Source organism: Furipterus horrens, unplaced genomic scaffold, assembly GCF_987537825.1.
Source record: "Furipterus horrens unplaced genomic scaffold, mFurHor1.1.pri manual_scaffold_1, whole genome shotgun sequence".
Taxonomy (NCBI): Eukaryota; Metazoa; Chordata; class Mammalia; order Chiroptera; family Furipteridae; genus Furipterus; species Furipterus horrens.
The window spans coordinates 168,451,012-168,473,105 of record NW_028327171.1 but is presented as its reverse complement, the minus strand read 5'-3'; the positions used below and the strand labels follow the sequence as shown (position 1 = coordinate 168,473,105).

The 22,094-nt window shown below is 38.2% G+C and overlaps 1 protein-coding gene across 1 annotated transcript in view; it reads left to right on the top strand.

The window, feature by feature from the left end:
- The window catches only part of SP3 (Sp3 transcription factor), a 60,776-nt gene that overhangs the window by 5,682 nt on the left and 33,000 nt on the right, over positions 1-22,094 (top strand). The window contains exon 4 of the mRNA XM_090280805.1: positions 5,288-6,647. Within this exon, the coding sequence (XP_090136931.1) occupies positions 5,288-6,647 (1,360 nt within the window). The remainder of the gene's footprint in view (positions 1-5,287; positions 6,648-22,094) is intronic.

Below are 22,094 nucleotides of genomic sequence, written 5' to 3'. Positions count from 1 at the left end.
TAAATTATTTCATTAAAGAAAAATCTTTTTTATTGTTTTCTGTCTTTTTTTCCTTAAATTATCTCTTGCTGTTCCCAGCTCCTTCCCCTAAGGCTTGTGCTTCATATATATATATTTTCCCCCAATTAAAAAAAAAAATTTATTTTTTAGAGAGAGGGGAAGGGAGGGAGAAAGAGATATCGATCAATTGGTTACCTCTCACATGCCCCAAACTGGGGATTTGGCCTGCAACCCAGGCATGTTCCCTAACCAGGAATTGAACTGGCAACCTTTCAGTTCACAGGCCTGTGCTCACCCACTGAGCCACACCAGCCAGGGAAAATATTTTTTATATATGCTCCTTACTGTAGGCTTATTTAAAAATTTTTAAATATATCATTTTGTCCTAAGGTTGGGAATTTCCCCCCTTTTTTTAGTCTTTTTTTGGGGGGGTTTCCTTTAATTTAATGACCTGAATTGTTGGAAAAAGTGCTACTACAGTTTGTTTTTATATAGCTTCTGAAGGAGGGGTTGTTTTGGTATTATTTATTCAGACTTGTCATGTGAGTAGTTGTATTCATTTTCAAAGAATTTCTTAACTAGAAAACTTTACTAATGTTTGACTATCTGCCGTTTTACTACATTGTAAAAAGAATACTTTAGCTCTCGTAAAATAACTTTTTTAAGATGAAAAGGGTCTAAATGCCAGTATTAATAAAATTAATTTGTGTATGAGACACTATATTTTTTGATATAATTGTAAAATTAATGCTGAACAAAATCAACAATTGATTCCTTTTTTTAAAGTATAGTTTATTGATTATGCTGTTACAGATGTCCCAATATTTCCCCATTTGCCCCCCTCTGCCCAATACACCCCCCTTCCCTCCAGCGATCCCCCTCCTGTAGTTCATGTCCATGGTTCGTGCGTATAAGTTCTTTGGCCTCTCTGTTTCCCAAGCTGTTTTTAACATCTTCTTGTCTATTATGTTCCTACCAATTATGCTTCTTAATTCCTGCACCCTTTCCCCTTTTCTTCCCCTTCCCCCTCCCAGCTGATAACCCTCCAGATGATTCCCATACCTATGATTCTGTTCCTGTTCTGGTTGTTTGCTTAGTTTTTCTTTTTTTTGTTTTTTGGATTCAGTTGTTGATAGTTGTGATTTTGTTGTCATTTTAACATTCATAGTTTTGATAGTCTTCTTTTTCTTAAATAAGTCCCTTTAACATTTTGTGTAATAATGGCTTGGTGATGAATTCCTTTAGCTTTACAATGTCTGGAAAGCATTTTATCTGCCCTTCCATTCTAAATGATAGCTTTGCTGGATATAGTAATCTTGGTTGTAGGTCCTTGCTTTTAATCACTTTGAGTACTTCTTGCCTGCGAAGTTTCTTTTGAGAAATCAGCCGATAGTCTTATGGGAACTGCTTTGTAGGTAACTCTGCTTTTCTCTTGCTGCTTTTAGGATTCTCTCTTTATCTTTCACCTTTGGCATTTAAATTATGGTGTGTCTTGGTGTGGTCCTCTTTGGGTCTAGCTTGTTTGGGACTCTGCTTCCTGGTCTTGTGTCTGTTTTCTTTGTCAAATTAGAGAAGTTTTCTTTAACTATTTTTTCAAGTAACTTTTCCGTTTCTTGCTCTTCCTCTTCTCCTTCTGATATCTCTATGATTTGGTTGTTGGTATGTTTAAAGTTATCCCAGAGGTTCCTAATCCTTGCCTTAATTTTTCAATTGTTTCTTCTTTCTGTTCTGGGTGAATGTTTATTTCTTCCTTTTGTTCCAAATCTTTGATATGAACTCCAGCCTCCTTCCCTTCACTGTTGGTTCCTGTATATTTTTCTTTATTTCACTTTGTGTGACCTTCATTTCTTCCTTTATTTCTTTATTTTTTTGCTGTACTCAGCACCCTTATCACCAGTGTTTTGAACTCTGCATCTGATAGGTTGGCTATCTCCCTTTTGTTTAGTCTTTTTCTGGGGTTTTGTTCTGTTTTTTCATTTAGGCCATATTTCTTTGCCTCCTCAATTTGGCAACCTTGTTGTGTTTGTTCCTGTGTGTTAGGTAGAGCTGCTTTGATTCCCTGTCTTAGTAGCGCGACCGTTGTAGCAAAGGCACCTGTAAATTGTGTGGGGTGCAGCCTTAGGTAATTGCCAGGGCGGGGGGCCATCTCCACTTTGTGACTCTTTGGTGAGGGGCTTGGAGAGAGGACAGGGCCTCTGCCTGGCTTCTGGTGATTTGCCCGGCACTCGCCCTGTTTCATTTTCTTCACCCACTTCCCATATGTGATTAGAGCCCTTCCAGTTGCTGTCCTTGGGTTTGCCTACCTTCTAAGGCCTTGTGGGCCCTTTAAGTGGCGAAAATCTGGCAGTTTCTTCCACCATCCCAGCACTCACTGGATTTTGCAGCTAGAGGTAATGGGGGTTTATCTTTCTGGTCCTGGAACCCTGGGCTGTGCACTCTGGCCTGGGGCTAGGATTGCTTGCTCCCAGAGTGTCCAGATTTTTATCCACCATACGGGAATGTGGAACTGTTTGTGCCGCCTCCTCCACCGCTTGTTCAGGCCACACTGCCTCTACCCTGTTTCTGTGACTCCTCCCCTCCTACCAGTCTAGATAAATGTGGCCTCTTTAAATCCTTGGTTGTTGGACTTGCATATAGTTCGATTTTCTGACAGTTCCGGTTGTTACTTGATTTTGAAATCTGGTTGTAATCCTTTCTGTGGTTGTAAGAGGAAGTGAAGCATGTCTACCTACGTCTCCATCTTGACTGGAAGTTTCAAAGGTTGATTCTTTAAAAAGATCAATAACCTTAAGATACGGATTGAATTTTAGACATACTTCATTGCAAATTTCAGTATGAAATATAGTTTAAATATCTGTACTTTATTTAAAATGTCAAGAGATTGAAATGAAATGTGAATTGTTCCTCTAATATAGGGAAAGATGACTTAAGCTTGTAATTTCTGTACCAGATAGAAGTTCAGTGACGTTTGTCTTTAATGTGTGGTGATTCATTTTAATAATTTAAGTTTGGTAAGTTTATAAGATGGTATTTAAATATTTTATTTTCAGACTGATCCCACAGTTTCTCTGCCTTCTCTTATTCTATTCCACCTTTCTTTTAGTGTCCTCGGTGGGCCTTAGTTTATCTTTATAAGACAGATCTGATTCCATTGCTTACTTGCTTAAAAACATTTTATAGTTTTGATGCACTATCTGTAGGATAAAGTCCAAATTCTTTAGCAGGATCTACAAAGACATTTACTACAGGCCTTGATAAAAATGTCTAGTTCTGTTCTCCATTACTTTTCTCTGATTATGAGCCTTTTCTGGATTGTCTCTTGAACACCAAACTATATTTCTTTTTGTGAATTTGTTTCTATACCTTTATTAATGCTTCTATCTTATTTCCTAATTGTCCAGAATGAATTCTTAATTTTATTCTAAGATTACTTTAAATATTTCATATGAAACCTTCGCTTCAATATTCTATGTTCCCAAATAACATTTTGATTGTATGGCTAGAGTATACCACTCTTAACATATAGTAGCCTGTATGTGTATGGCTGCTCGGCTAGATTATGAACCGTTTGACAAGCAAGATTGTGTATCTTTTGATTACTCATTATGCTTATTTCATCTTGACAGATATGAACAAATATCTTGAATTGAGTCATTAATACTGTGGTTTATCCATTGAAATACATACTTTTAACTATACATCTGTATGAAAATAAGGTTGTGAGTTTCTTTAATAAACTTTTTTTTTTTTATAGCCACAGACCTCTTTTGAGAATATGATGAAACTAGATTATCTCCCCACCGCCCCCCAGCCCAGTTGCACTTTGCACTTTCTCGAAAAGTTGCTGTTTTAGAGGATTCAAAGATCCTTTGAAAATCAGGCATGGATCCTAGATTGAGAATGCTGGGCTAGCTAGATATGCTTATGCTTTCATTGCCTAGTGGTATGTGGCATTTTAGGACATCATGTATAGATCTAGAAGGAAGTGGGATAGGGATGGTTTTATTTTGTTGGTGAATAATTAATACAGGGTCTCATACTCCAAGTCTTTACCCCTGGTTTTAGTGGGAGACAGTATGGTATAGTATTTAAGAGCCTGGGTTCTGGAGATAGACTTGGCCTAGTTTTATGTCTTGTCTTGGCATTGGATAGTTATGTGATTTTGCCCCTCAACTTCTTCATCTGTGACATGGGAATAATGGTAACACCTACCTTAAAGGATTCTTGTAAAGAATAAATGACAATAATTTTATAAGTCCCAATTACAGTACTTGACATATAAATGGACAGTTGAAATGTTAGACATTACTGTTTCTGTGCTCTAAAAATAAAATCTGTCCTTTCACATTGAGATGTAGGATTTTATTGCTTTTTGCTACATTGGTATTTTTCCAGTATTGGCGTAACCTGTAAAGTAAGGGGATGATACCTGAGATTCCAACAGGTCACAGAATGCAAAATGTATATTCCTGGCATTTTACTACAAACTTAAATAGAATTGTAGGTAATGCCACAGTTGATATCCTTCAGCTCTTAGATTCTAGAAAAAACTTTTCAGATGGAGTGACTTTGCCATGTGGTCACAGGGCAATAACGTTTCCTTATTAAATTTTTAAAGGGGTCATATATTTTTTAAGTAGTTCATGGGAAAAGTAAAGGATTGCTAATAGAATATCCCTAACCATGAGTTTGCTCTGGAGTACGTTAATATATGCCATAAAGAAGTCAATTTAATTGTTTGATTTAAGGCTTATACCAAGAATGCACAAATCTCAACTTTTCTAATTCATATGATTTGATAACACTGCACTGATGTTTCTCTTTTTTCTTGGATGTGCACCTGATTTAATGATTTTTAGTGCACTGTATATTTTTTTGAACTCTTCAGTGTATGAGGTGTGTCTGGTTTGAAGTGTTCATAATCTTTTCTAGCCAATTCCGTTTATTTCTAACAATAGCATTAGAGATCATAGATGAGGGCTTAAAAGATCAGTTTGTGGCCCTGGCTGGTGTGGCTCAGTTGGTTAGGCATCATCCTGAAAAGCAAAAGATTGCCAGTTCAATTTCTGGTCAGGGCACATGGCCTGGGTTCTGGGTTTGGTACCCTGTCAGGGGTCAGGGTATTGGGCATGTGTGAGAGGTGGTTGATTGATGTTTTTTTCTCACATTGTTGTTTCTCTGCCTGTCTCCAAAAACAAACAAACAAAAAAACATTATTTTGTGGTCATAAAGCAAAGGCTATTCCACAAATATATATTACAAAGCATTTTTTGTTTTCTTCATCCAGACAGGTGATTTGGCTGCTGCACAGTTAGGAGGAGCTCCAAACCGATGGGAGGTTTTGTCAGCCACACCTACAACTATAAAAGATGAAGCGGGTAATCTAGTGCAGATTCCAAGTGCTGCTACTTCGAGTGGGCAGTATGTTCTTCCCCTTCAGAATTTGCAGAATCAACAAATATTTTCAGTTGCACCAGGATCAGAGTCATCGAATGGTACAGTGTCCAATGTTCAGTATCAAGTAATACCACAGATTCAGTCAACAGATGGTCAGCAGGTTCAGATTGGTTTCACAGGCACTTCAGATAATGGAGGTATAAATCAAGAAAGTGGTCAAATTCAGATCATTCCTGGCTCTAATCAAACCTTGCTTGCCTCTGGAACACCTCCTGCTAATATCCAGAATCTCATACCACAGACTGGTCAAGTCCAGGTTCAGGGAGTTGCAATTGGTGGTTCATCGTTTCCTGGCCAAACCCAAGTAGTTGCTAATGTGCCTCTTGGTCTGCCAGGAAATATTACCTTTGTACCAATCAATAGTGTCGATCTAGATTCTTTGGGACTCTCGAGCAGTTCTCAGACAATGACTGCAGGCATTAATGCCGATGGACATTTGATAAACACAGGACAAGCTATGGATAGTTCAGACAATTCAGAAAGGACTGGTGAGCGAGTTTCTCCTGATATTAATGAAACTAATACTGATACAGATTTATTTGTGCCAACATCCTCTTCATCACAGTTGCCTGTCACTATAGATAGTACAGGTATATTGCAACAAAATACAAATAGCTTGACTACTTCTAGTGGGCAAGTTCATTCTTCAGATCTTCAGGGAAATTACATCCAGTCGCCTGTTTCTGAAGAGGCACAGGCTCAGAATATTCAGGTCTCGACGGCACAGCCTGTTGTACAACATCTACAACTTCAAGAGTCTCAGCAGCCAACCAGTCAAGCCCAAATTGTGCAAGGTATTACACCACAGACAATCCATGGTGTGCAAGCCAGTGGTCAAAATATATCACAACAGGCTTTACAAAATCTTCAGTTGCAGCTGAATCCTGGAACCTTTTTAATTCAGGCACAGACAGTGACCCCTTCTGGACAGATAACTTGGCAAACATTTCAAGTACAAGGGGTCCAGAACTTGCAGAATTTGCAAATACAGAATACTGCTGCCCAACAAATAACTTTGACGCCTGTTCAGACACTCACGCTTGGTCAAGTTGCAGCAGGTGGAGCCTTGACTTCAACTCCAGTTAGTCTAAGCACTGGTCAGTTGCCAAATCTACAGACAGTTACAGTAAATTCTATAGATTCTACTGGTATACAGCTACACCCAGGAGAGAATGCTGACAGTCCTGCAGGTAAGTCTTAAGTCATGCCGTACCATGGGTAGGTTCAGTGATCTGTTAATATGTTGGGAATTTTTTTGCTTTATCTTTAAAGGTGATGGTAAATTGCCGTAAGTTTTTATGAAATGTAGCCATCAAAATGTCTTCCAGATTGTTCTTCTTTGAAAGTTTGTGGTTTTTGAAGTCAAGGATTCATTTCTCCATTATGTCAGTATATTTGTAGTTTTTCCTTACTCAGTTTTGTATTTGTTTTCTCATCTGATTGATATTGTCAGACATTACAGAATTTTTATTTGGCAGGTAAAGTGTCTTGGTCATCCTTCGTGTGACGTAAGTTAAAGTGTTTTCTGCACTATACTCTGGCTGGGGAATCTGGTTTGCATAGTAAAAACATGGTATTGGGAGTAAAGACTATTCATGCTGTCTCAGCCAGTAGCTAGCCATGTGATTTTGGCCAAGTTACTTTTCCTTTTGCAAACTCAGTTCTTCATCATGTAAAACTGGGTTGTTGAACTAGGTAACCGTATCAAAGGTAGCTTCCAGATCTCTAATTCTTTGATTCTGTGATAGTTTATTACATGTGTGTAATGGGCATTAAACTTAGATGTGCTAGATATGTTATTGAAAGTGTGGGTAGAAATTTGAGAAGTCTACTCTTTGAATGTTGTACAAGAATTAATTAGTATATATTTAAAAGAAATAGTATTGTTACCTTATTGTTACTTACTTAGGTAACATTTTATTGAATGTTTTGTTGTGTACTAAATCCTTACTTTCACTCTTCTACTTTTATTTGGGTTTTTGTGGAGATTTTAACCTTCTAATATAAGTCAGTGATTCTAACTTATATTGGGACACTTGAAGAAAAAAGAATTTATTGAAATAACTTTCATTACAATAAAGACTACCTTTTTTATTTTGAGAAATTTGTGATATATGCTTAGAAAGCTAGAATTGTCTTTGAAGCCTTAGGTCTGTCCTTGGAAAGACTTTAATTGCATTTGAGTCTTCTAAAGCTGTGGTTTAGAGCAGCAGTTCTCAAAGTGTGGTCTTTGGACCCCCTGGGGGATCTCTGAGACTCTTAGAGGTCCTTGATGTCAAACTGCTTTTCATAATAATACTTCGTTACAGTTATTTGCCTTTTTCATTGTATTGACATTTTCATTGATGGTGGCTGTAACTGCTTGTATGGTAGCAAAACTCAAAGCAGTGGCATAAAACAATAGTAATTGTCTTCTTTATGACATTGCACTTACAGTTAAAGAAAAATGCATTTGGCCCTCGCTCTGGTGACTCAACTGGTTGGAGTGTTATCCCATGCACCAAAGGGTTGTGGGTTCAATCTTGGCTGCAGTACATACCTAGGTTGCGGGGTTCAGTCCCCAGTTGGCAAGCGATTGATGTTTCTCACATTGCTTTTTCTCTCTCTCTTCCTCTCTCTCAAATCAATGAACATTTCTTCTGGTGAGGATTTAAGAAAACAAAAAGAAAGAAAGAAAAATACATTCCACTGAAGAATGACCTTGTTAACCCGTCAAATAGTTATTTTTACTAAATTTTGACCCTTGAGTGCTGTATGTTTTTTAAAAAATCACTTTAAGTCTCTTACCATAAAATTTACTTTTTAAAGTGTACAACTCAGTTATTTTTTTAATATATTTTTTTGATTTTGCTGTATAGTTCTCCCAGTTTTTCCCCCTTTGCTCCCCTCTGCCTGGTACCCATTCTTCACTCCAGCAGTCCCCTCCCTTAGTTCATGTGCATGGGTCATGCATATAAGTTCTTTGGCTACTTTATTTCTTATATTGTTCTTAACATTCCCTTGTCTGTTTTGTACCTACCAATTTGTACTTCTTAATCACTGCACCTTTTCCCCCCTTCCTCTCCTTTCCCCCAAATGATATCCCTCCAAATGATCTCCATATCTGTGATTGTGTTCCTGTTGTGCTTGTTGGCTTAGTTTGTTTTTTGGATTCAGTTGTTGATAGTGGTGCATTTGTTGCCATTTTAATGTTTATAGTTTTGATCTTCTTTTTCTTATATAGTTCCCTTTAACGTTTCATATAATAAGGGCTTGGTGATGATGAACTCTTTTTCTTTTAGCTTTACCTTGTCTGGGAAGCACTTTATCTGCCCTTCCATTCTATATGATAGCTTTGCTGGATAGAGTAATCTAGGTTGTAGGTCTTTGCTTTTCATCACTTTGAGTACTTCTTGCCAGTTCCTTCTTGCCTGCAAAGTATCTTTTGAGGAATCAGCTGATAGTCTTATGGGAACCACTTTGTAGGTAACTCTTGATTTTCTCTTCCTGTTTTTAAGATTCTCTCTTCATCTTTAACCTTTGACATTTTAATTATGGTGAGTCTTAGTGTGGTCATCTTTGGGTCCATCTTGTTTGGGAACTGGACTTGTATGTCTATTTCCTTCACCAAATTAGGAAAGTTTTCTTTCATTGTTTTTTCAAATAAGTTTTCCATTTCTTGCTCTTTTCTCCTTCTGGCACCCCTATGATTTGGATGTTGGTATGTTTGGAGATGTCCCCAAGCTCCTTATTCTGTTCTTGTTTTTTTGAATTCTTTTTTCTTCTTGCTGTTCTGATTGAATGCTTTTGTTCCCCCTTATGTTTCAAATCGTTCATTTGAATCTCGGCTTCATCCCCTCTGCTGTTGGTTCCCTGTGGATTTTTTTTTTTTTTTATTTCACTTAATGTAAACTTCATTTTTGCCTGGGTCTTTTTTATGCTATTGCAGTACCCAGTGATTTCTCTGACCATCCTCATAACCATTGTTTTGAACTCTACATCTGATAGGTTGCTTATTATCATTTTGTTTAATTCTTTTTCTGGAGTTTGTTCTTTTCTTTCATTGGGCCATCTTTCTTTGTCTCCTCAATTTGGCAGCCTCCTGTGTTTCTGTGTATTGGGTAGAGCTGCTTTGACTCCCTGTGTTAGTAGCATGGCCTACTGTAGGAAAGGTACCTGTCTGGATGAATGTGTCTTCTTTAAATCGTTGGTTGTTGGACTTTCATACAGCTTGATTTTCTGATGAATCTGGGTGATATTTGTTTTGTAGTTTAGTTGTAGTTTTTGCTGTACTTGTGTGAGGAGGTGAAGTATGTTTACCTATGCCTCCATCTTGGCTGGAAGTCTCTTAATCTCCCTGTTGCCAGTTGGGTGGTCCAGGTGGTGGCCCCTCATATGGTTAGTGCCATCTCTGTTATTTTTTAATACAGTCACAGACTTCGCACCTATCACCACTATCTAATTTTAGAGTATTTTCATCCCCTACTTCCAACCCTATACCTATTAGCATTGACTCCTCATTCCCCCGTCCACTGTAGCCCTTGGCAACCACTAATCTATTTTCTCTCTGGATTTGCCTTTCATCTTAATGGAAGTCCATTTCATATTAATGGAATTCCATTTTGTATTAATTAAATCATATAAATGGTTTTTGTGTCTGACTTCCATCATTTAGCATAATATTTTCAACATTCTTTTTGTGGTTGAATAATATACCATTGTATGAATATACCACATTTTATTTATCTGTTGAGGGACAAAGTTTCTATGTTTTGGCTATTTTGAATAATGCTTCTGTGAATCGTATTTTTTTTTTGTGTGTGTGTGTGTGTGGACTGTTTTCATTTCTTCTGGGTATATGCTTAGCAGTGGAATTGCTATATTATATGGTAACTCTGTTTAACATTTTGAGGAACTTCCAAAATGGTTTTCCAAAGTGACTGTACTTAGTACATTTTCACCAGCAATATATGAGGGTTTCTCTACATTCTTACCAACACTTATCATTGTCCTTTTTGATTATAGCCATCCTAATGAGTATGAAGTGGTATCCTGTGATTTTGATTTGCAGTTCCTGCTGCATGTCTTTGGGTTTTTTGTTGTTGTTGTTTTTGATAAAGAGTATGCTTTAGTAAAGTACTTTAAGATGATTGTATTAGGGAAGAAATACTTTATTCAATTGTGTAGCTGTGTGAGTTGCAAGCTGAACTAGATGCTATTTTCATGAAACACTTTACTTTAAAGAAGAACTCACAAATTATGGTTATCAGGAGATTCATGTATTTTAAGTGAGAGATATTTGCTTTAAAAAATGAATTGAATGAGAGTTACTTAAAGGAAAAATACCTGACAGTATTTGTAGTCAATGGTAGTCAATTTTGGAAAACTTAAATCTACTACTATGAACTTTATAGCTTGTTAATAAATATGGTACTTATCTGGTGAGATAGCAATATTAAGTAGATAGGGTGTTTTTGGAGACTATACGATAATGAAATTCGCTAACATTCGGATGGCCTATATGATTTACTTAGTGAACCAGTAGTTTTCAAATGACCAGCTCATGCTACAAAATCATTCATGGGTAAAAGAGACCCATTTAAAATTAGAGGTAGACCAGTAATAAACATATGGAACGTTTACCAATATGGTTTCAGATTCTGTTTATAACAGACCTTTAAGAAACTGCTACTTGTCAAGTCTGATGTAGTATAAAAGAATACCTAAAATTGGCTGAAAGGCAATCAGATTACTCCTTCCTTTTCTTGCCGCATATCTTTGTGAGCCTAGATATTCATATTCTTCAGCCCAAACCACGTATTGCAACAGATTGAATGTAGAAGCAAATATCAGATACCAGGGGTGCTGCTACACATCTTCCAATGCATACGACAGCCCTACAGCAAAGAATTATTTGGCCAGAATGTCAGTAGCGCCAAGAAACTCTGCAAACCACTTTTGACTCATTTGATCAGTCACAGCACCTTCTCCATTTACTACACAAACCTTCTTTTGCGTTTCAGTTGGGTTTTTACCTTTCTTGAAATAATAAAGCATAATATGCCAAAAATGTTGCATATTTTCTTTCATCTTCAGTATTAAAATGGCTACACAAAAATTCACCAGTTTTGATGTTTTTTTAAAAAAATGCATGCTGATATGACAGTTGTCACAATACAATCACACACACACAACTGAGCACTACTAGAGCCATTGTACGGAATACTAAGCGTACTTTTCGGCCAACCCAGTATGTTAGGAAAATCTTTCTAGAGAATTTATTTGTGATTGTGGATTTATGTTGGTCATGAAACTAGAGTGGTATAATGCATCAAGTGTTTCAGTACAGTGATTTATTTCTAAAGTACTATTAAAATAGCAATACTGTATGAATTAAATACAAAAGAATTTAAAAAGTGGTAATTTAGTTTATTGAATGTTGCAAGGAAGGGTAATATGAAGAAGCATTCTAGAAGGCCATTAAGTTTGAATTTTGTCCCAATTTTAAGGAATCAGGAAAATTTTGAGAAAAGTTAAAATGCTGCAGTATATACAGCAACATATTTAGTAATAAAGACAAATTTTAATTTTGGGAATATTTGGTAGTAAAACCATCCCTTGATATACTGTTATTCTTTTGTTTGTTTGTTTTGTTTTTTTAATAATGTTCTAAAGAAGCTATCTTTTTTTTTTTTTTAAAGAGTTTACTTATTTATTTTTAGAGTGAGGGGAAGGGAGGGAGAAAGAGAGGGAAATATCAATGTGTGGTTGCGTCTCACATGCCCCCAACTGGGGACCTGGCCTGCAACCCAGGTATGTGCCCTGACAGGGAATCGAACCAGCGACCCTTTGGCTCACAGGTCGGTTGGTGCTCATTTCACTGAGCCACACCAGCCAGGGCTATCCTGTCTTTTTGATTGACGAGAAGGAAGATAAATTATTTTAGGATTTTTTTTTTTCCACCTAAAAAATTAGAGTAAAAATTTAATCTACTAGGGCAGAGTTAGCCCAGATGAAATGCTTAAAACTTTGACATCATTGGTTTGCATTTTTATTTTTTATTAAGTGTGGAATGAATAGAACAGTTTTCCAAGATACATAAGAATGCGTATTTTTGGGCTCTGTAATCTCTTTGACTTCTAAGCTCTCTTTTAACAAAAATGACCATTCCTCTAGCCTGTTTTAAGCAATGAATCTTACTCTTGGCCCCTAATGAGAAGGGTATACCGAGAGCCTTTTATCCTTTAGAAATCAAACCCTCATCTTTCTTGAAATGTAGAGCTCATCAAGTCCCAAACTGCAACCTTACTTGTTGCTTGCATTTCTCTTCATTTCTTGCCCATTGAGAATGCTTGTTGTTTTAGAGAACTTTTTTTTTTTTTTTTTTACTTTATCTGCCATTGTTGTATATTTGAAACCGGGTAGGAGGAGACAAAGTGTGAATTTACATATCTTTCCAATGTCTTTTCTAGTTAGAAAACTTACCCCAAATTCAAACCAAGACTTAGTCTTAAAAGTTAGTCCTCTATCAGATTTTGTTTTATCTAAATGCAGAGTTATTTTTTAAGACTGGCCATATTGAAAATGCAGTTAGGTATTTGAGGTAGGAAAAGAGGTTTATAGAAATCAATACTTATTTAAAGCAAAACCCTAATGTTTAGAATTCCCATTTTCTTTTTTTTAGAAAAGTTTTAAGTATATTTTATTGAATATGTTGTTACAGTAGTCCCAATTTTTTTACCCTCTGCCTAGTACCCCTCTTCCCTCCAACAATCCCACCCCCCTTAGTTCATGTCCATGGGTTGAGCATATAAGTTCTTCTGCTTCACCCTTTCCCATATTATTCTTAACTTCCTTCCCCCTGTCTACTTTGTACCAACCAATTATGCTTCTTAATCCCTGCACCATATCCTCATTTCCTGCCCCCCCTTCCCCTTCCAGCTAATAACCCTCCAAATGAACCCCATACCTATGATTCTGTTCCTATTCTGGTTTGCTTAGTTGGATTTTGTTATTATTTTTTAGATTCAGTTGTTGATAGTTGTGAGTTTGTTGTCATTTTAATGTTAATAATTTTGATCTTTTTCTTAAGTACAGTATTCCCTCACTTATCGTATTACGTTCTAGACCCTCACCCCCCACGAAGTAGGAATCTTACATTTATTCTACACTCTTAAACCTATGTAACTTTAACAACGTATGTATACAGTACTACAAAATCCTGCGATGTAGCGGAAAATCCGTGATAAATAATTAAATATAATATTTTTAAAAATTCCGCAATACAGTGAGGCCATGATAAGTGAACCGTGATATAGCGAGGGACTACTAAAAGTCCCTTTTACATTTCATATAATAATAGCTTGGTGATGATGAGCTCCTTTAGCTTTACCTTGTCTGGGAAGCACTTTATCTGCTCTTCCATTCTAAATGATAGCTTTGCTGGATAGAATAATCTTGGTTTTAAGTCTTTGATTTTCATTACTTTGAATAGTTCGTGCCAGTCCCTTCTTGCCTGCAAAGTTTCTTTTGAGAAATCAGCTGATGGTCTTACAGGCATCCCTTTGTAGCTGACTCTCCGCTTTTCTCTTCTGCTTTTAAGATTCTCTCTTTATCTTTCACCTTTGGCATTTTAATTATGATGTGTCTTTGTGTGATCCTCTTTGGGTCTAACATGTATGGGACTCTGTGCTTCTTGGACTTGTAGGTCTAGTTCCTTCACCAAATATGGGGAATTTTTCTTCATTGTGCTCTCATATAAGTTTTCAATTTATTGCTCTTCCTTTTCTCCTTCCGGTACCCTTATGATTTGGATGTTGGCACATTTAAAGTTGTCCCAGAGGTTCCTAAGCTCCTTCTCATTTTTTTCTTGTTTCCTCATTCTGTACTGGCTGACAGTTTATTTCTTATGTTACAAATTATTGATTTGAACCCTGGTCTCCTTCCCTTCACCACTGGTTTTGCGTAGATTGTCCTTCGTTTCACTTAGCATGGCCTTTGCTTCTTCCCTTATGCGTTTGCCATACTTAAGCATATCTGTCAAGCTTGTGAGCATCTTTATCACCAGTGTTTTGAGCTCTGCGTCTGTTAGGTGGCTGTCTCCGTGTCGCTTAATTCTCCCACTGGAACCTTGATCCGTTCCCTCTTTTGAGCCATACTTCTCTGTCTCCTCATCTTGACAGGTTCCTGTGTTTGGCTCTGTGTCTTAGGTAGAGCTGTTGCTCCTGTTACATTGTAAGGGGTGGAGCCTTAGGTATTTGTAAGGGGTGGAGCCTTAGGTATTCGTCAGTACAGGGCATCCCCTTTCACCATGTTGTGGCACTGTATGTGAGGGAGGGGCTCAGTACTTACCCCTTTTCTAGGCACTTCTCCCACTTTGTGTGGGACTGGCGCCTCTAGCTGCTGCCCTGGTTGTTGTTCCCAGAGTGGGTGGGTCTACAGACGTTCTAGGACTGGGGGTGTCCTTTAAACAAATGGACTCTACTGAGAGACCGGCATTTTCTTTGTCTGCCCAATCCCCACTGGTTTGCACTGTCAGAAGCAATGAGGCTTTATTTTTCCTAGTGCTGGAATTGTAGTTGGACAGCCTGGTCTGGTGCTGGAAATGCTCCCCAGGTGTTGCTCCCGAATTTTTAAAACATGTGATTGCACTTTCCACTGGTCTGCTGCTGCTCCCGCCACCTCACCTCATACTCGGGCCCTGGCTCTGCCCCTCCTACCTGTCTGGATGAGTATTTCTTTTTTATATCTTTGTTTGCTGGACTTCCATGTAGTTTGATTTTCTGGAACTTCTGATTGTTTCTAGTTTTGATGTAGTTGTATTCCTTCTTAGTTGTGGAAGGAGACACAGCGTATCTGTCTAGGCTTCTATCTTGGCCAGAAGTCTCTAGAATTCCCATTTTCTGTGGAAAACTACATAGTTGTGGACTGAGTGGTAGCTGTGTTTTTTAAAATTAGAGAGAGTGTGGAAGCACTAAAAAAAATTGGATTCTTAATAGTATACTTAATTTAAGTGTTGAAGGGCAAAAGGGAGAGATCTCTTAAGTACTCCTATTATTTAGGTATTTTTAGAAATATTATTTTACATAATTTTTTCTTGCAATAATCCTGTTACTATTTTCACATTTGGGTAGGGGAGGAAACTGTTCCAAGGCTTTGCAACTAGTCGTCCTTCCCTAGCCCCCTCCCAGGCTGCCCCTCATACTACAGTGACTTGGTGTTCTGTTTAATTTACATCAGTAGTGTGTTTTTCTTCTTTTCTTTTTTTTTTTCAGTTTATATTTTTGCTTCAGTTTTCTTTTTTTATTTTTTCATTTTGGTGGGATGGTGGGGTAGATAGCAGCCTTAACTTTTTGTTTTATGGTAAGCAGAGGAAATGTCATCTAAAATGTGGTTATTGGCAATTCTAACAAAATACATAATTTTATTGGTTTTACCTTTAGGCCAGTACAAGTAATACTAAAAGGCCAAACCTATTGCATGAAAACAAGGAACAGAATACAGTTATTAGGGGGGAGGGGACGGGGAGGGAGAGAAGGGGGATAAGTAATGGAAGGGTTTAATGAAAGAACATGTATAAATGACTTATGGACATGGACAGTGGGGATGGATGTGATTGTGGGAGAAGGGGTGGGCTGGGTGGGGAAAAAATGGGACAACTGTAATTGAAAAACCAAAAAATAAAATTAAAAAATAAAATTAAATTCTAATTGAAAAAAACAAACAAACAAACATATCTGCAGAGCAAAGCCATACCTAATAACATCAAATTAGAGTGGAACCTCAGTTCTTGAACTTCATTGTAGAAAATTGTTCGAGAAGCAATTTGTTTGAAAACCGAAACTCCTTTGTCTGTCACCTGAGACACACGTGACTGATCATACATGTATCAACATGAAAGGGTTATCTGATCAAGAATCAAGAACTGCTGTTTAAGTTAGACAGTTGATACATTTTTTTTCATGAACAACTTTGTCAAGAATAGAATAATTTCAGAACCAAGATGTTTGAGAATGAAAGTTCCATTATATTTTCTTCTGGAAATTATTTCTGCATTTCTTGTTAGTGTTTGTAAAGAATTGATATATAATTCCTTGATTTTGACAAACATATCTTGTATATTTAACCTTCGGGTGTTTCTTCTAATTTGTAAACCACACAATTCATTAAGTCAAAATATCTGTCAATTCCACATCTGCACTGGGCACTGTCTTGTATTATTTCTCATCATAAAAATATTTTGCAAGTATAGTACTATTTCTCTACTTTATAGAAAAACTTTTTGAAATAGTTCTCAGTGCCTATTCTCTCCAATTCTTTTATTTTTTTATTTTTTTTAATTTTTTTAAAGTATATTTTATTGATTATATTGTTACAATAGTTCCAATTTTTTCCCCTTTGCTCCCCTCCGCCCAGCACACCCCTTCCCCGACATTCCCCCCACCCCAAGTCCATGCCCATGGCTCACGCTTTCATATATTCTTCTTCTTTTTTTAAAAAATAATTAATTAATTAGTTAAATATTTGAACAATAAAAAATAACAATCCCTCCCTCTCAGACTTAAGACCCTTTACAATCTTATAAAGGACAATGGACGAAGGTCTCGAGCTCCTCTAGCTGCTTCAAGCTGGGCATGGTCGTCGTCCTACCTACCCTTGGGTCAAGAAATCCCTAATAAGAGTGGGGGTGTGGAGGGGAGGGTGGCCTTCCCACAAGGGGAAGGATCGTGCAGACTCCAGGTTGGTTGGCTGTCTCTGGACAACGGCATGCTTGGTTTAACAGGCTGGCATCCTTGTTGTATTCTGGGGGCAACAGGGTTAAAGGACATCATTCAATCCGTAACCACTAGATGACAAAAGACAGGTATTAATTTTTCAATGTCCCACATTAGGGAAAAGAAGGGCTTCTTTAGAGGAAGGTATTCCAGGTACATCTCACCTGTCCAAAACCCTTTTGCCCATTATACTTAGTTTGGACTGAGGGAAATATTTTAGGTTTCCCCCCTCTCAGGCCTCTGGGCTCTTTCTATCCAAGCCATTAGGATAGAAAAGAGAAACCAGTTTTAAAGTGAAGCCCACAGACCACCCCATTCTTCACCAACCCAGCCACTTAGTTCGGCCAAACCATTGAGTCTCTGGAGGCAGCAATGCAGACAGGATTAAGTGAGGCCTATACGTACAGACAATCACTCAGGTAATGAGATCGTAGGCTTATGCCCTTTGAAAACAGAAAACACATGTTAATTTATGTAACATAACCCACACACAAGTTTATAGATCTGTAGGACTGTCTTATCGGAAAGACATCCAGTTGCAAGGCATTTGACATTCTTCTTGCCTGTAAATTAAACATCTTTGATAATGCCACAGACATAGTTTAACTTTCAAATGAAAACAAATTTTAAATGAAAAGAAACTTTAAAGACGGTTAGCTGCACTACTTTATAGTCTGCCACTGGGCATTGTGATCTTCCTTGAATCTTGATTTTTCTCCCTAGGATTACCCTCCTTGTCATTAAAGGGACTGCATTAAGTCCATTTTTAATTTATCCTGTTCATTTGCATAAACACAACAAGAGCAGCAAATGATCACTTATGATCTTTAGTTTTGCTTTGCTGGAACTTACGCAAGGAACATTTAGGGTGACCTTCAGTCTGCCCTTCAGGGCACAGAAGCTGAGCCACATACCTGGCATTCAGCCTTGCTTGTAAACACCTGTCTTTTCCAGGTCCTCCTGGATTTCCATTGTGCCTTAAGGTCCCTTCCAGCAATCTTTCAGGAAAACAACCTTCGTTCCTTCCCTGGAAAGATTGCTATGGACCGCTTATCCATCCAAGGTACCAGGCCTTTTATCTCGTGGACTTTTATTACCTTTGAAAGTCAGTCCCAGTTGCTCAGGGCTTTTTGGTAACAACCAAAGCCCAAGCATGTCTCCTTTAGGCATGACATTCCAGTCAAAGTCTTAGTCAAAAAATCGCTATTGACAACTGGTCTTATTAGTTTTATGCAAAGAAACTTAGGTCATTACTTACTTCTTTAGAATGCCAAATTCTGGAGGGATCAGATAGGGAGAAAGTATATACAGTGTGAAGGAAAATCCTTGTCCTTCTAATATTCACTGAACTTGCATTTCTATTCTTTATATTTTTATTTTTTCCCCACACTAAAAATTTTTCTGTTTGTTTGTTTTTCCATTACAGTTGTCTCACTTTTTTCCCCCTCTTGCTTCTCTGCACCCTTTCCCTCCCTTCTCCCACATTCAGTCCCCACCCAGCTGTCCATGTCGATGGATCATTTATACATGTTCCTTGACTAGACCCTTCCCCTTTTTACCACTTCTCTCCCTCCCATCTCCCCCTTTGTTACTGTTAGTTTATTCCTCGTTTACATACCTCTGGTTCAATTTTGCTCATTTGTTTGTGTTGTTCATTAGTTTCCTTTAACAGGTGATAGCATAAGGTAATTTTCTTTTGTTGCCTGGCTTATTTTGCTAAGCATAATTCTCTCTAGTTCCAATCATGTTGTTGCAAATGGTAGAAGTTCCTTCTTTCTTTCAGTATTTATTCATTGTCATTTTCCCCCTTTGTACTCGTGTTCCTCTGTCTCTCTCTGTTTCTTCATCTTCTTAAAGCAGACCCTTTAGCATCTCTTGCAATACTGGTTTGGTGGAGATGTATTCTTTTAACCTTCTTTTGTCTTGGAAACTCCTTATTTCACCTTCCATTTTGAATGAGAGCCTTGCTGGGTAGAGTATTCTTGGTTGTACGCCTTTGTTTTTCATTACTTGGAATATATTTTGCCATTCCCTTCTGGCTTGTAGTGTTTCTGCTGAGAAATCTGATGATAGCCTTATTGGAGCTCCCTTGTATGTTATTAGTTGTTTCTCTCTTGCTGCTTTTAGGATTCTCTCTTTGTCTTTGAATGTTGGCATTTTAATTATGATGTGTCTTGAAGTGGGCCTGTTGGGGTTCATCTTCATTGGGACCCTCTGTGCTTCCTGGACTTGCATGATTCTTTCTCTCTTCATGTTAGGGAAGTTTTCTGTCATTAGTTTTTCAAAGAGGTTTTCTATCCCTTGCTCTTCTTCTTCTCCTTCTGGAATTCCTATGATACGGATATTATTACGTTTCATGTTGTCCTGCAGCTGTCTTAGAGCCTCTTCAGTCTTGTTCAGCCTTTTTTCATTTTGTTGCACTGTCTGTGAGTTTTTGTCTACATTGTCCTCCAGCTCGCTGATCCGATTTTCTGCTTCCTCTAGCCTGTTTTTAATTCCTTCTACTGTGTTCTTCAATTCAGAGATCATATTCTTCATTTCCTCCTGGCTCTTATTGATAGCTTCCATGTCCTTTTTGATGCTGGTATAATTCTCAGTAAGTTCCTTATAGTTCTTCTGGAGTTCACTATAGTTTTTCTGGAGTTCTTTGTAGTTTCCGCTGAGCTCATTGAGCTTCTCCATAATACATGCTTTCAATTCTGTATCTGATAGTTGGCTCCCCTCTCTTTCATTTAGCACTCTTTCTGGGGACTCTGCCTTTCCTTTCGATGGGGGGTTGTTTCTCTGTCTCCCCATTTTTGTGACTCCTATTGTTTGTTGGTGCTTCTTAGAATGATCTGCACTTCCTGGATCTGCCCCTGGTGGCGTCAGATCTTGTACCAGTCTGGGCCTAGGCAGCCTGTTGGAGACTTCCAGGGATCTACTGCCTTTGTCTGTCTCCTTTAGTTGATAATCTATTCAATCTGTGATTAGCCGTCAGGCTTAAGGACTGTGGGTGTGGCAGCTTAATTCCTGTAGGCAGGGCCTTTGCTTCCCCTCAGGCTGATGCCACTTGGCCGGGAATGGTCTGCCGGTCACGTTGTGATGTAGCGGCCTTTTCTGTCTCTCCGTGGTTATAAGACTTCTCTCCAGCTGGTGTTCGGTTGGTTATTCCAGATGATTTCTCCAAAATTGCGTTGTAAATCCAGACTAGTTCTGGGAGGAAGTTAGTGTAGCTTCCACTTACTCTTCCGCCATCTTGTTTCTCTTCTCTCCAATTCTTTTCCTCCTGTTTTCTTTTGAACCTAATCTTAACAGGATTTCAACCCTACCTCTATACTAAAATCACATATATGAATACTTCCTCTTAGTATACTCAGTGCTAAGTTTTTAGTCCTCTTTCCTTCTAACCCATGAACAGCATTTTTCACTCTGTGATGGTTGTGAAATTAGCACCTCAGAGAAATCAATACTGGAGATATAAATGTACAAATATTTATTATCCAATTAGTGGTTTAAGTAATGGCTCTGAAAGAGATAACCAAATGAGTGACTATGGGTAAAAAAGAAAATCTTTGAGGACTGTGGCCTGGAGAATTTCAAATTTAAGGTGATAAACTGGGAGGAAACCAAGAGTAAAAATATGTTCTGTTGTAGAAAACAAAAATACATTTCTAACAAAGAAAGCAAAATGCTGCTGATAGTTCACTAATAAAAGTACTGATATTTGCCCATTAGATTTAGTATTGTGAAGACCACCACCAAGGGGGTCAAGAAAAGGTAAGATGAAATATAGAATGTGAGTAGAAAATAATACTCTTGTGGACTGTTGCTTTGACTTAAAATAGGGAGATAAGACCGAAGTTGAAAAGGGTAACTATCTAGAGAAGTCTCTGGTTTGTTGTTTGTCTACTGGCTCTTTAAAATCATAGACAGTACTGTGTTTTCACAGTTACCCTGGCTGGTTTGGCTCAGTGGATTGAGCGTCGGCCTGCGAGCTAAGTGTCGCTGGTTCGATCTTCCAGTCAGGGCACATCAGAGAAGGAAAACTCTGACTCCAAAAAACCTCCGCTGCCTTGCGGCATACCTCTTCAGGGGAAAGGCTAAGGGAGTAAACCCCGACAGAAAATCCGGAGCCGGAGTCCCTAAGGCGGTTTGACGTTGTAGTCAACACCGGCAACTCCTGCGGCGCACCTGAAGCCAAGCTGTATTGACTCCGTCTTTCCCTTGGACCCTTCAGCTGCGAAGAGAGGGGGGGTCTGCTGCATGGGCAACAGCAGACCCTCCATATCACCCTGCCCAGGCTCTGTAGCTTCAGCTTCACTGGAGAGGACACTCCAGCGTCATCGCAAGATGTCGATTCAACACGGGAGGAGACAGATACCGTGTCACTCCCGAGTTGGACTGCACAACCATTCTCGGCGGTGCAGATAGACTCTTAAGAAGCTACACCATCGTCTCTCGAGACGGACGGCTGCCGCCGCCGCCGCCGCCGCCGATTGCATGAAAAGCAGAAGTGTGTCATGGAAAAGGCCTTCTTTTTAGAGCAAAAGAGTGGGGGTGGGCAATGTGTGAATGATCTATGCTGATTTAAAATAATTGATAGGTCTTTTAGCCCTCTCATACAAATGGAAGACCAACCTAGCTATTGTTTTATGTAAACTTAAAGTTTTAGCATTAAACATAACCTGAGGGCATTTTAGTTAGCGTATAGTGTACTTATCTTTGTTTCTGAATCTGAACTCTTCATTTGGGAATCCATATGTGGGCATGCCACTACATAGGAATTTCAGAAAGAGTGAAGCGAATGGCAAAAGAAAAAGAAAAGCAGTATTTGCTGAGCTAATGGCTGAGAATTTTCTTGTGTTGAAGAAATAAGAGGTCACAGGTGAAAATTGTATTTCA